We start from the raw sequence: 14,930 nt of genomic DNA, 5'->3' as shown, positions 1-14,930 counted from the left end.
GCGCCAGATTTAAAATTGTAAATATTATTAATATTTTACGCCAATTATTCTATAATTTTTATGAATTAAATATAAAAAATACACGTACACTATAGCGATTTCAGAATTGCTACAACTTTTACCCACTTCGCGTAAAGTGTATTTTAATTATCTGAAACAAGGTGGCAGCATTGGATGCAGCCATAGACTAAATACATATACGAATGTCAAAGTGACAGTTGTGTGTTGATAAAATGTACACGTCTTCTGAATGCTTATTACACGCTGAAGATATAATGAGATGGCGTGCGACAAATTACATCGACAATTAATATAACCTTACTTTATGACAGGGCAAGATTGCCATGGCTCATAGGTAAGATAGATTTACTCAGTTTCATAACTGCACATATTATAAATAAGCATTTACCATGAAGGGTTAACAGGATTTGAAGGTAATATGCTATTCAAATAACATGTCTCCGTTATTTGAATTGTAGGTTTTGACTATTTTGCGTTTCTACGCAGAGGGAGCGTACCAAAAACGGGTAGGCCAAGTCTTCTGCGCAATGAGCCAGGCATCAGTAAGCAGATGCATAGGAAACGTGTCCGATGCTATAATAGCAGTGCTTAGTAATAGGTACTTACATACAGTCGCCATACAGCGCTGACAGTCTTTAGTGTTGTGTTGATACCCTCTGATCAATTTATACAATATTACAATGTACATGTCATGTAACTAGAGTAACTGCGCATAGACACAACAAGTAAATTACCTACTCAATAAGAATTTAACGGGAATATTATTTTGTGTCGGTAAAAATATTTTTTAATTTCAGACTTCAAGAAAGGGCAGGTTTCCCGAAAATCATTGGGTGCATTAACTGCACCCATGTGCGAATATACCCGTCATACTTGGAGACTTTCAAAAATGAGCGCAGAAAATTTTCTGTAAATGTGAAATTCGTAATAAAATCTATGTTGTTTCTGATACATTCATATTCATTACGTATAATATCATAACATGACATTTATTTTTATGCAGGTATCTGACATGGACATTCTGGCAGTGAGTGCCAGATTTCCTTTGAGTGTTTATGACCAATTCATATTTAGTGGATCGTTGGTAAAAACTGAAATGAAACATCTACAGAACGACAAGAATTGGGAATTTTGTTCTATTAGGGAAGTATGTTAAACTTTACTTTACTATGGCAGTACCAGTAACAAATATTTTTGTTTGGTTTATATTCATCCGTATTTTGTATAGGTACTTCAAAGGAATCAAAATTTTGCATAGGTATGAATATGATATTTAATGAAACAGTTTTTTAATTATTTAAATCCTGAGTTCTAATATTTTTACAACTTTCAGTCGAAAACATATTCAAATTAACAGACTGTGTATATTGAAATCATTTTAGTGCCACCATAGGCCAGCCAGACTCACTACACGGCTGCCCGCTGTTTGACCAGGGATGTGATTGAGTGTTTTTGGATAATGGACCACACCAGATCGCATAGCTACAGCAACAAGTGCAAGACCAACCGTGGCTATACATACAGTATACATGTATATATTAAATATAATTTATGTATATTTATTTATGGCTTATACACCGAAACAAAATATGTCACTTAACTGTACTTGAATATTTTTGCAGGATCATTCAATAAAAAATACTTGGTTTAGGTTAAGAAAGTTTTAATAATCATTTTTGCACAGAATACAAGAAAAATATTTATATAATTATTAGAATTACAATGAGCTTTAAAAGAAACACGATATTGTAATAAAATGGACAAATATGAAAAAAAATAACAATAAATTGTATATAGATAGGTAGACAGGGTTCAGATGATTCTGGCAGTGCAGGCGTCTCATTTAGGTGTCAGTATTGTTACTTTCAAATGACAATAACACCGTTCCAATGTGATTCGGTCGTGCCAGAAGACTCTGTCCTTCCTCTATTTAGTAACCGGGCGTTTTACAACTTTAAATGAAAATTAAGTGGGAATATAGATAGTATATTTTTTCTAGTATAATATTATTTAATTAGGTGACTTTTTATTTCTTTATTACTTGAAATGGTGTTTATATGGTAGATGGATTATAATGGTTTTGAAATATAGTTATTTTTGTTAATTCTACTTTAACTGAGTCATTTACCTTGACAGCTGTTTCGGCACATAAACTCATTTTCGGAACATTCAACAATAATTTGTGATTATAAAAGAGCTACAGGTCACGTAGCAAATTAAATACGCTTAGTTAAATAATTACCAAATATTTTACAAAATACACCACATACATCCATCGAATATGGTATATAAAATACAGATTCAAGTATCAAATAATTCTTGGATAAATAGATGTTTATGTAAGTAGGTATATGTTTTTTTAAATACTTACATGATACTGTGTTGTATAACATTTAAATTTGTATTTTTGATTTTGATTTACATACTTAAATGTACCTACATAAATTTGTAATGTACAGTAGGTACTTAATTACATTTTTAACATTAGGAAATTACCATTATTCGATTCTATCTACCTGCCATGTATATAATCACCCCAACGCTGTATAGAAAGAGACATCACACAAAATTGGCTGTTTGATAATAAATGGTAGTTGAAAAATATTTTAGAGTATGATTATGTCCATAGAAACAGGTTTTAAGTCATTCATATTTGTCCGAATAATGTGTAGCATAAAAATAGAAATTTTAAAAAGGGTCTATTCAGTATTCACCCCATTCTACGGCAAACATTTTTCTTAATAAAAATAGGTACATCAATAGAGGAATCATAAAATGGACCTTGGCCCTCGCCCACGCCTTATTCATCCTTGTATATTATATTATCACATTTAATGTTTTGGAAAATTCATTAACATTGTGCACAAATGCCACTTTTGTTGATTGACACTTCACTTAGTTGATCTCTTTGTTCACGTGAAGTACAATAAAAGTATGTAGCAGCGAAGAACTAGAGACCGAAAATAGTAGAAGGAGCTAGAAGAGGCTTTCATCTAGCAGTGGAATGACCCCGACTGATGTTTATGATGAAATATTATTTTATTCCTGTTAATGCCGGGGGTTTCATTTTTACTTTCTTCTGGTGCTTTGTACCTACGTTGAAAGGTTGAAGATCTTTGGTAAAATTAAAATCATCACAAAGCATTAGTATATCTCCAATATCATTCAGGTAGGTATCCATGATGATAATATAATATTATGTACTTAGAGGAGGTACCTGACCTTTATATTTACATGCACATAACATTATTAATCTTATTGCCTAATGCAGACCAAGATATACCTACCTACATAATATTACATGAACAGAAGTTTAAGAACATCTCAATTAAGTTTAAAATGTTTGTAGGTATACAAATTAATGTGAAACAGAAAACATTGGTTATGTTAGGTAGGTACATGGAACATGTAGATATTATCTTGGTTCGCGGTCGGCACTGGGCAAAACCAGTTTATTAGCTCAATATACCTATACAAAATGAAGGAAATATATACCTAGTAGGTATTGTCACCAGACATAAAAAAGGCCCTGATGCCCGACAGTTCCAAATTCCAAATCAACGATTTAACTTTAATATCAAAACACCTCCCCAACTAAAAGGTTGCACAGCCCTGCAGTACAAACGAAACGTTTCAAACATTTTTGTTACGAACACATTTTTTACACGAAGTCCCTTTCAAGTGTAGACTGCAGGTACCTGCATCCAACCTTAAATACGGCGGACGGACGTAAAGTCCCGTTGTTCGGCCAAGCAGCTTCCCTTCACCCCACAGCCGTGGCGGTCCACCCCCGCGTCTCCTTACCTACCAACAGGCTTTTTGAAAAAAAAGTTTTTAGTTCGCAATTAACCCCTAAATAAACCGGACGCGGCAAAATCGTTCCTCGACGGACGCGTCGCTCCTGCGGGAAGCGGCGTGGTCGCCAGGACAAGCCGGACGACATGTTACCCTAAATTGATATCAGTGCGCCCCTTTTGCCGATAACGTATTAATATTGATTCCCATAATTATCCCAGAACGCGCACCGCGTCCCCGATAAAGTGCCCCGGCGCCGATCGCGCCATTGTGTGAACAAATAATACAAAGTGAATGTGCGACAGCTAAATCTAAGACTCCTTTAAGTGCAATTAATGATGTATTCCTAACCTGTCTGGAACTTAATGTAATTAAATGTCCCTGCGCAGGGAAATTGTCAAATCAAAAATATGTGTTTTATATAATTAAACCCCGCGATGTCACGCATCTCCCAATCAAAATAATACTGAAGAAGATTCAACCACCGACACACAAGTGAGTTCCTCCCACCCATTCTTCCCGGTATTATACTGGCGCCCAACGTGGGGCGAACGAAGTCAATGCGACTTCGGGAACCACGGCCCTGAGAAACTCAAGTGTGTGACATCAAACCTATAGTTTTGTGAATTTTATAAATAAAAATAAATTATCTGGCGCCCTATTAAAAAAAACCCTAAACAAAAATATATTTCGCCCACGCTACCGTTAAAACAAAATGGAAATTACGAGACAAACCCAGTAACAACAAATTCGCGCGTAAACCAAACAAGATAAAAATCAAAACCAGGGGCGTTCAACCTAATACACAGTGTTTTAAAAAAAAATATTGCGAGCCGCCAAAAATTAAAACGACGTTAATGTCCATGATAAGAAATCAGTGCAATGAAACCCGAAAATGCCACGAACGTGGGTTCTCACAGAACGACCGTTCCTACGATGCTGCAGCCACCCCCCCCGTCTACTGGCAGCTGCCGGGGACCACCGACACCGGAGGTCCTGGAAAAGTCCAGGGTATGACCTGCCTGTCAAGGTCGCCCCCCTCTGCCCGACGACCCCTAGCACGAGAACTCAGCCCTGTCTTCGCATCCCCGCGTCAATCTTGCGACGGAGTCGCCGCACCCCAGCACACGTCCAAATTGCACCTCCCGCCGAACGACACCTGATCTCCGCAACCCCCCGCCTACCCCTGAAAAGGCGACCCGGCCCCGACCACTGCAGCAGTCCGAAGAAGCCGATCATGTGACGACACCCTACCGAAACCGGCTACCCCTCCAGAATCGTTGGCACTTGCCGAGAAAAATCTCGCAAGACGAAATGGCGTCTCCGACGGCACGAGACTCATAACCCGTTGAGCATCCCGCTCGCGGGTCGAAAAAACGTGCCCCATGAAAACCCTATCAATGTGTTACCAACGCGAACCATTCGAAACCCCCGCGATTTATTAGTGAAATTTTCTTTGTTTTATCAATACACGCCCCATTTACTTTACGTGATCGCTGATATGAAATTCGAAACAAATTGCGATATGGAGGTTTGTCACCAGATATAAAAAGGCCCTGATGCCCGACAGTTCCAAATTCCAAATCAACGATTTAACTTTAATATCAAAACACCTCCCCAACTAAAAGGTTGCACAGCCCTGCAGTACAAACGAAACGTTTCAAACATTTTTGTTACGAACACATTTTTTACACGAAGTCCCTTTCAAGTGTAGACTGCAGGTACCTGCATCCAACCTTAAATACGGCGGACGAACGTAAAGTCCCGTTGTTCGGCCAAGCAGCTTCCCTTCACCCCACAGCCGTGGCGGTCCACCCCCGCGTCTCCTTACCTACCAACAGGCTTTTTGAAAAAAAAGTTTTTAGTTCGCAATTAACCCCTAAATAAACCGGACGCGGCAAAATCGTTCCTCGACGGACGCGTCGCTCCTGCGGGAAGCGGCGTGGTCGCCAGGACAAGCCGGACGACATGTTACCCTAAATTGATATCAGTGCGCCCCTTTTGCCGATAACGTATTAATATTGATTCCCATAATTATCCCAGAACGCGCACCGCGTCCCCGATAAAGTGCCCCGGCGCCGATCGCGCCATTGTGTGAACAAATAATACAAAGTGAATGTGCGACAGCTAAATCTAAGACTCCTTTAAGTGCAATTAATGATGTATTCCTAACCTGTCTGGAACTTAATGTAATTAAATGTCCCTGCGCAGGGAAATTGTCAAATCAAAAATATGTGTTTTATATAATTAAACCCCGCGATGTCACGCATCTCCCAATCAAAATAATACTGAAGAAGATTCAACCACCGACACACAAGTGAGTTCCTCCCACCCATTCTTCCCGGTATTAGTATATAGGTACATAATATCGTTTTTGTGATTGAGGTCTCTTGAGATCAAAAAACAAACACAACCTAGGTATGTCCTGTAAATAACCCGATAGTAAGTAGTATGTAAGGTTTTTGGTCTAAAACCTTACAAAATACCACAATGACGACATGGAGTACCTACTTATCTACCTATATGTATATTGGTATATCTTTAGCTACAATAGAAATGCTATGCTGCATAATGTTAGATGCAAAAAAATTATCTTAAAGCCTACCTATCTAACCTAAAAAAATATTATCAACGAATATAAAATGGGTATTTACGTGACCGATACCGAATATGATTGAAGTAGGTATTGTAAATGATACCTAATTATAACATTATTGATATGACTGCTCGAAAGTCGAAACCAAAACGTCAAACGATCGCAATAAGTTAGAACTGTCAGTGCACTAACAATCAAAGTTATAAAGTTTCTGTTATTAAAGGCTGTGCATGACGCAAATTAATAATATGTATTTTTTAAATATCGGGACCTTAGATTAAAGTTATTTATTTATAATAGCGTATTCATCCTGTCAAAAAACTTTACATACCTACTTTGGTTAGACAAAGATACCTACATAATATTATTATGACGACCTTCATACCATTTTCAACAATTTCCCTGCCAATTTCATCCCATATCTTATCTTTCTTTCTTATGTTTTGTAGTCACTGTCAGAGAAATCATAAAGGATTGGATATTTCCGGACCAACTCGATCAGCTGCTCAATGTCTTCGCCATTTTGATTTTACTAATTCCCTTGGCGAAATCTGTCCGCCGCGAATAAATTCGCTGTCGACAGAGTTCCCGAAAATCGCAGCGAATATTCGCTTCAAATTCGCACTCAAGACGCAAGGCGGTCGCGCAAGCGTGCTCTGTCCCGTAAGCCAATACGAGCTTGATTGGCGAATAATTCGCTGCGAATATTCGCTTTGGTTTGGGGGAGGCTTTACCCTTCAAGTTATAATATTGTATCAGATGACATTGTCCTATTGAAGCGATCGAAATCCGTCTTGATTATTATTTTTTAAGTATAGTAACGTTGCATAAAATTACGCATATTGGGAATAACGCGTAAAGACCAGAAAAACTAATTTATAAAGGAGCAAATGTGATAAAGGTCACCAAGTAGATGAAATAACAATGCAGAATCGCAGGACAAATGCCGTCATACAAACGCTACATTCATATAATTGTCATCGATGTATAGTATTAAACAGATTAAAAAAATATGTCATTAAAAATTAAAACAAACCAAATACAAAATTGTTATTTTTTATTAATATTTAATAGAACTCCATTTTAACATTACAAAATTACATGTAAGTACATAATATTATAGTGAGTAAGAAAAGGTAGTAATCAAGACTACTTAAAAACACTCAAATGTAAATAATATTGTGTTTTACGTAAACTGCCATAAATACAGGCAGTGTATAGTTAAACACCACGATTGTACGACAAATAATAATTGATATAGGTAGATACGAAAAATAATTACATTTATTCAGATATAATATTATTTATAGCTGTATTATGAATGTGCACCGAAACAAAGAAATACAACATAAGCATTCTAGAAAGAAAAATGAGCGTAACCTTCAGTTTTTTCAAAATAGATTTTATTGCATAACAACGTTGTACACGATTAAATACACGTTGTGTCTAAAGGATGTGCTGTCAAACGAGAACTACTTGTCAACGTGTCAAATCTGTGAGCTAACAATCCTCTCCGGTACAGCTAGTTACATTTAATTATTGTACAATTCATTTTATGCTCCCAGTGGGTCTATTCTATACTTATCGAACACTAAATTGATAAATAGTATCAAACTTAGGGTAGGTTTGTATCAAAATATTAGCACTTATTGTAACAATTACACGAAGCCGGTTTTTATTGTTGCAATAAGTGCGATATTTTAACAGCAGCAAGATAGGTGCTGTTAAAATATAGCACTAATTGCAACAATAAAAACCGGCTTGGTGTAATTGTTACAATAAGTGCTAATATTTTGATACAAACCTACCCTAAGTTTGATAATATTTTTCACTTTATAACTTTAGCGGTCGATAAGCATAGAATAGACCCACTGGTATAAGTATCCATCAATTTACGTAATAATAAAAACATGTCAAAAACATTCTGGAGTAATTAGTTAATAAGCTGCAATTTCCGATCTAATAACTAAATTTAGTATGCATTTTAAAAAAGGATGGCTTGGGAAAAACGACAAAATTTTTTTAACAACTCAATAATTAATATCACATTAAAAATATAAAACCTAAATTATTAATTATCATGAACTTTGCGTTTTTGTCCCTTTTGTAAAATTTGATTTGTGAGGATTACTCACTTTATCTTATCTTAAGTAGAATTAGGCAATCACTAATTAGTTTCAAAATGTATGTAGGTATAGTGTCGTAAATATATTGAAAAGTTGTACAGTTAAAACTATAAAAATATTATCTGGAACAGTGTTTCCCAAACCGCCGGTCCGTAGAAATTTTCGAGCGGTCCACAAACAGTTGCCCCTATTTCGCTGCGCCCAACGCGAGTAGTGCGTTGTCCATCAGGTGGCCATTAGATATGATTAGCATGGTATTTAAATTTAAATTAAATGGTCCACAGCGAAAGGGTTAAGCAGCATGGGTATAATACCAAAAATTCCAATGAATCCGTCTAAGGAAGATGTCAACCCATACACGATATATACTCAAAAATAAAGAAACTTAATGGAGTAATATTTTGTTGGCACTTTAGTATCAAGATATAAAATACAACATTGCAAATTACAAATACACTAAAGTATCTTTCACATTTTTGACAATCCATTTATATGAGACGACTTTTTTAGCCATTTCATTAAAAAAAACGAAATAGCAAACCAAATAGATGTCAATTCAGCACTTCGTCCCTCCGAAACAACACCGAAGCCTGGTTAACAACTATTCTAGCAAGATGAATTTAAGATTCGGCAGAAGTTTCTCTGCGAAATAATAAATATTATAATATATTACTCGTAATTTGTGAGAACATTTTAATAACTATCGATTAAAAATAACCACGATATAGAGTGAACCAGAACACACTCAGTGTTGTCTATCATCATGCAATCATTTAGTAAACTTTCACTGGTGTTTCTTCAGCACATTATGTTTTTTTAACTGATAAGACTGTCTGTATTTATACAAACAAATAATTTTGACATTTATATGGCTTATCAGCATGTGTCGTGTGACAAAAATTGTAGCATACATCGCATTAAGATGGTTTTTCACCGGTATGTGTTCTTTTATGACTATTTAGATTACTCTTTTGAGAGAACATTTTTAAACAAATATCGCATTGATATGGCTTTTCGCCAGTATGTGTTCTTTTATGCATTTTGAGGTGTCTGGACTGCGAGAATTTGGATGAGCAAACATCACATTAATATGGTTTTTCATCTGTATGTGTTCTTTTATGCGCGTTTAGGTTACTCTTTTGCGAGAACATTTTTAAGCAAAAATCGCATTTATATGGATTTTTACCAGTATGTGTTCTTTTATGTATTTTGAGGTATCTGGAGTGCGAGAATTTGGAAGAGCAAACATCACATTGATATGGATTTTCACCAGTATGTGTTCTTTTATGGCTTTTGAGGTTTCCGGACCGAGAGAATTTCGATGAGCAAACATCGCATTCATATGGTTTTTCACCAGTATGTGTTCTTTTATGCATTTTAAGGTGTCTGGACTGCGAGAATTTGGAAGAGCAAACATCACATTGATATGGTTTTTGATCAGTATGTGTTATTATATGGCTTTTCACCAGTATGTGTTCTTTTATGGATTTTGAGGTCACCAGAGTGCGAGAATTTAGATGAGCAAACATCGCATTGATATGGTTTTACACCAGTATATTTTCTCTTGCTCGATTTGAGATGGTTTTCCCTCGAATGAACACACGAAATATGTTTTTTTAACGAATTTGAAGATCCGAATGTTGCATAACAATGGCTGCAAACATAATTACGTGGAAAACATGATGTTTTTTTTAGCTTGATTCGAATCACTTTCGGCAAAGCGTACATTGTTTGCAATTCTTTTTTTATGTCTTGTTTATCTATAGTTATTTCTGAATACTGAGCCACCATGTCTTCGACTACTTTCATTGGATATTCTCCTTTATCAATATTATCGATTTTTACGACGATGGCTGGTGGAATTTCATTATTTTGACTTCGAATGTAAGATGCTTCACATTGCTGAGTAGAAATCTAAAAAAAAATACGTTTGATGAGCCCGATTCGGTGTATAAATAAATAAAAAATGTTCTCAAAACTTTAGAGTAAGTAGTTATAGCGAGAGTTTTATGTATTAAATAAACCCAAGCATTCTATATCGTCCGTAAAGAAGATGTAGGACATGAAACAGATTCCAGACTTAGGTCGTTCGCTCTTTACGCGTACGCTTACAGCTAAACTTGTACTAGTTTAATAAAAAGCGCTAAAATTTCCAAGAATACATGAATGTTGCGATAGCTCTAGTCTCAAATACATTGTATATAAGCAATGACTATATTAATGGACAACGCACTCAATATAGTAGCTAGCAAGTAAATTCGCGCATAGCGACATTCGCACATGTATAGGTAGACGTCACGCAATTTCCATTATGCGATATCACGCATCGGGAATTTATAGCAATATCACCTTTATTGTAACGGTGTTAGAACAGTGTTTCTAGTGTCAATATTCATTTGAGCGAACCTGTTCGAACCAAAACGTTCCGCAGATCCGACAAAAAGCATCGCGAATTTGTAGCAATATCAACTTTATATGGCGGCACCCTAATCGGTAGAACAGATTATACCATTCGGTAGACCCGACAAAAAAGTGAGTGTCATTTTTTTCCAGATGGTTCGTCCGATATTAATGTCATTGAATGTAAGTTAGAAGGTAGAATGGCGTTTGATTTTTTTGGCAGCACTGGCAACTCATTTACGAGTTGGTATCGTTACTTTCAAATGACACTAGGCCGGCTCGAACATCTAAGCTCGTCTCGTCTGCAACATGTCGCATACGTCGATGTGAAACTGTCATTATTCACAGAACACACGTTGGAAAATGAAGCTCCGCACATTAGTGGAATGCGTCATATTAGTTTGAAAAAAAAAACAGCTGGAGTCACGAGGACATACAGCGCACGGCATTATCTATACGCACTTAAGGAAGTTTGATATTGCGCTCAGTTTTGATTTATGACTATTATCCCAGTCGAGACGGGTTTCAATGTGCGACAGGAGTAATGACTAATACCCTTCCAAAGTGATTTCATCTTGACTGCAATGCTAGAATATCTTTTCCTCTGCTAATAACCATTAAAACATATTATTACATAAGAATCTAAAATGAATATCAAAACTGGCGGCAAGAGACTGCACAAGCGTACATAACGTTGTATTTTGGATTAAATTACACGGGTGTCAAAAATTAGATAGCAGTGGTGAAGGGTGAAGGGTGGAGATAGGCTGTTAAGATTCGACGTAGATAGTGCACCCAAAACAATGACAATTTACAGATGGTGCTTGCTAGTTTTTAAATTCAATTAAACCCTGCCTAATCTTAGCCGAGGTATATAATAGTCAACAATAGTAATTTATCGTTTGTAAAATAGTGCCATTAAACGATATATAATTTTAGGTATTTTATAGATAAAATTTTAAATTTTTTTTATTATGGTTTGTCTAGGAAGTAGGACTTCAACAAACAACAATGTGTTCTTAATCCAATGAAAACAAATAAGTACGAATGAAAAGATGTACACAATTTTGTCGTATCGCCCAAAATATATTAAAACTATTATGGTTTGGTTGAGACGCGGTTAACTACGAGGCAACTAACGGGGCACGAGGCAACTAACTAATACCATCTGTGGAATTGTAGACTTTGATAAAAACAAATACGTGTGACTACAAAGATTAAGGCATGTTGAGGCATGGTCTAAAAAGATGGTGGCTAGGCGATGCGCGGATTGTGGAAATGACGCGCGTTGAACGAAATATAATTTGTCATAAAAATACAACATGCGTCCATTTAATCTTATGTTTATTGTTATATTTATTAATAATAATAATAGTATATTCATTCACATGTTTTCTTTTGTAAGTACTGTTATCAAACGAAAAAAAACCTTGGTGCATGACAGTTCCAAATTCCAGATCAATAATATAACAACAAAAATATCCAACACCCCTGAAGAATGTTTAGAGCCCCTGACAAAGCTAAGTAAATAATAGAACCCTTGATGGGCGAAAAAAAATTGTACCCGCCGGCGAAATCGTCGCGCGGCCGAAATGACAAAAAAATCACCGTTAGGTTTTAACTTGGCCGCATAGCGTCCCGTCACCTTACAGCCGTGGCTTTTTGGAAAAAAATATTCTGTTTGCAATTAATCCCTAAAGTTTTTTAATCATCTTTACACGATTTAAGAATAATTTCATCCGACGCCACGACAAAACAAATCGACGTGCAGACACCTCGACTGTCGGTATCTGATTGGCGACTAGTGAGAAATTTCGTCGCACCTATTGTTGAAAATAATTTGCCGTTTCACTGAAGTACGCTCATAATGATTAGTATTATGCGGATCTTTACAGTCGACATCCACCGACATATATATCAAATGGGTCGTTATTTTGTTATGTTTGGTTCATTGAAAATAAATAAGTATGACTGACAAAGTATAGTGTGTACTATTAATTTCGAATCTTGACAACCTACCTCCACCTCTCGCCACTGCTAGATAGGTGCCTATCTACGCATTATTATTGGCTTATGCCGATTGAGGTTGAATACAGAGATATAATTTAACATTGAAAAATAAGGAATTAATATAAATGATACCTGATTTACTGAGTTGAGTTGACAATAAGAAGATCAAACTGCATCATCATATTTCAATGAATGCTTTGTACCTTCAGAGATATTTGCATAGTTACTGTCAGACTGGGAGATAGTTTCAGCCGTTATATCGGTCATGTTTGTATTGCGATCCTGGAAGAATAATACATATAATTGAATACATATGTCAGATAAGGTTAGGTTAGGTTAGGTTAACACGCCAGTGTTTTGGATTCGGAGAATACGTCAAATGGCGCTGGATGCGGCGTCAGAGACCTAGAAATGAAAGAGGGATGCCTCCACCAAGGGCATACACACATATTTGTTCCTTCCTGATGTCCAATAGCAATTTGAGATAACCAGTCAATTCTTGTCTGGGTAAGTGGATTCGCTGTAAAGCTGTTTTTAGTTAAGACTTGTCACCCAACCAACATGTTTATGTGGTGTAGAACTGGAGAGAAAAAAAACCATATCCTCTGGATATATCTGAGAATAGGTCGCCGGCCTACTATAATGCTTTTACAAATTTTGCGGAGTCTTCTTGCTGACGTGCAACTCTAGTATGTCTGTATTGTTTTAGCTATGTTTTTACATATATATGAAATCATTAATTTTTGTTAATTTTCCGTGCTCATCTCTCCAATGGGCACTATTATTAGAAAAAAAAAACTATGTAATATTACTTGAGTGCGTGGTAACCTCAGTCATGGGTATCTGCTCCTGAGACATTCCCAGGCGTAAACAACTGGTGATGTTTCACATCTAAACGAAGAGCCTCGCGATCGCTCGATTAAGACCGAGTGTTGTCCGGAGCGAGTTGGTTTGGATAGAACTATGAAGTACCTAGTCAGTGTTTTGGATAATCTTTAAATTGTCATTTCGTTATGAACCATGCACATAAGAATCCAAACAAATCGAAAAACAAGATGAACCGAACCAAAGAGACTATCTCGGACAAACATTTCTATAGATAGCAGTAGCGAAGGGCAGCAGTAGGCTGTGAAGATCTGACATAAATAGTGTTCACTTATCTTTGTCAGTCATACGTATTTGTTTTCATTGAACTAATAATACAAATAGCTGATGGTTCGGTTAGTTTTTAAAAATCAATTAATCTCTGCCTAACCAAGCCATACAAGTTTTGGTTTTCCATAGACAATCGAACAAAAATATTGCATACTTTTCAGTCATACTTATTTGTTTTCGTCGAATTTAGAAGACATAATAATGTGTAGATAGTGTTTAGCCGATGGTGGCCTATAGTGTCGTGGGTACCAGGTTCGAATCCTGGGTCTGACAAACACACATTGTTTTTCATTTGGTGTTTGAGTATGGATCTAATAGGTTGAGCAAGTGGCTGACATCCATTTCTTGTAAAAACAAAATTTGTTAATACAACCCTTCACTCTGTGGAGGACCATTATATGATCTTATTAGAATTGGGTATGGTCGAAAATAAATGTAAATACAGAAATAGCAGAATTAATAGTAGATAACAGTAAAAAAATATTCGTTCATCTATAAAATATCTAAAATTATGACATTAAAAATAGGTACTTACATCATTTTAAATGTTTTACAGTTAAAACAATATTATTTTATCAATTATAGTTTGAAATAGGCAGAGAATAAATGATTTTAAAAATACTAAACAACACCATCTGTGATAAGTATTCTTAATTCAATAAAACAAATAAGTATGACTGAAAAGGTGTGCACTATTTTTGTCGGATCGCCCATAGCATACATAAACTCTTATGAATTCGGTTGGCAGTGTTTAATTGAATTTTTAAAACTTAACTTCACAATATTTTCCAAATTGTATTTTTAGTTCAATAAAAACAAATAAACAT

The 14,930-nt window shown here is 35.9% G+C and overlaps 1 protein-coding gene and 1 pseudogene across 4 annotated transcripts; one reads left to right on the top strand and one right to left on the bottom strand.

The window, feature by feature from the left end:
* Positions 1 to 227: 227 nt before the first annotated feature.
* On the top strand, positions 228 to 1,668 carry LOC147077076 (uncharacterized). 3 transcript variants are annotated; one of them, XM_085940696.1, is made up of 4 exons: positions 259 to 355; positions 819 to 930; positions 1,025 to 1,168; positions 1,404 to 1,668. In XM_085940696.1, the coding sequence occupies exons 1-4, from the start codon at positions 345 to 347 to the stop codon at positions 1,449 to 1,451; spliced, it is 315 nt and encodes a 104-aa protein (XP_085796822.1). In that variant the 5' UTR covers positions 259 to 344; the 3' UTR covers positions 1,452 to 1,668. The 3 variants fall into 3 exon arrangements, 1 of the variants encoding a protein (XP_085796822.1); XR_015069411.1 differs by lacking the exon at positions 819 to 930 and having other exon boundaries at positions 228 to 355; XR_015069410.1 differs by lacking the exon at positions 819 to 930 and having other exon boundaries at positions 310 to 434.
* A 7,158-nt stretch (positions 1,669 to 8,826) lies between these two features.
* LOC147077075 (uncharacterized) lies at positions 8,827 to 13,233 on the bottom strand (annotated as a pseudogene). The gene is made up of 2 exons (XR_015069409.1): positions 13,081 to 13,233; positions 8,827 to 10,452 (listed from the first exon to the last, which is right to left on the bottom strand). The product of XR_015069409.1 is annotated as an uncharacterized LOC147077075 (transcript).
* Between the last annotated feature and the right edge of the window lie 1,697 nt (positions 13,234 to 14,930).

This window comes from Rhyacophila brunnea, unplaced genomic scaffold, assembly GCF_057557595.1.
Source record: "Rhyacophila brunnea isolate RB1 unplaced genomic scaffold, BYU_Rbru_1.0 scaffold_13, whole genome shotgun sequence".
NCBI lineage: Eukaryota > Metazoa > Arthropoda > Insecta > Trichoptera > Rhyacophilidae > Rhyacophila > Rhyacophila brunnea.
This window is presented reverse-complemented; position numbering and strand designations above follow the sequence as displayed.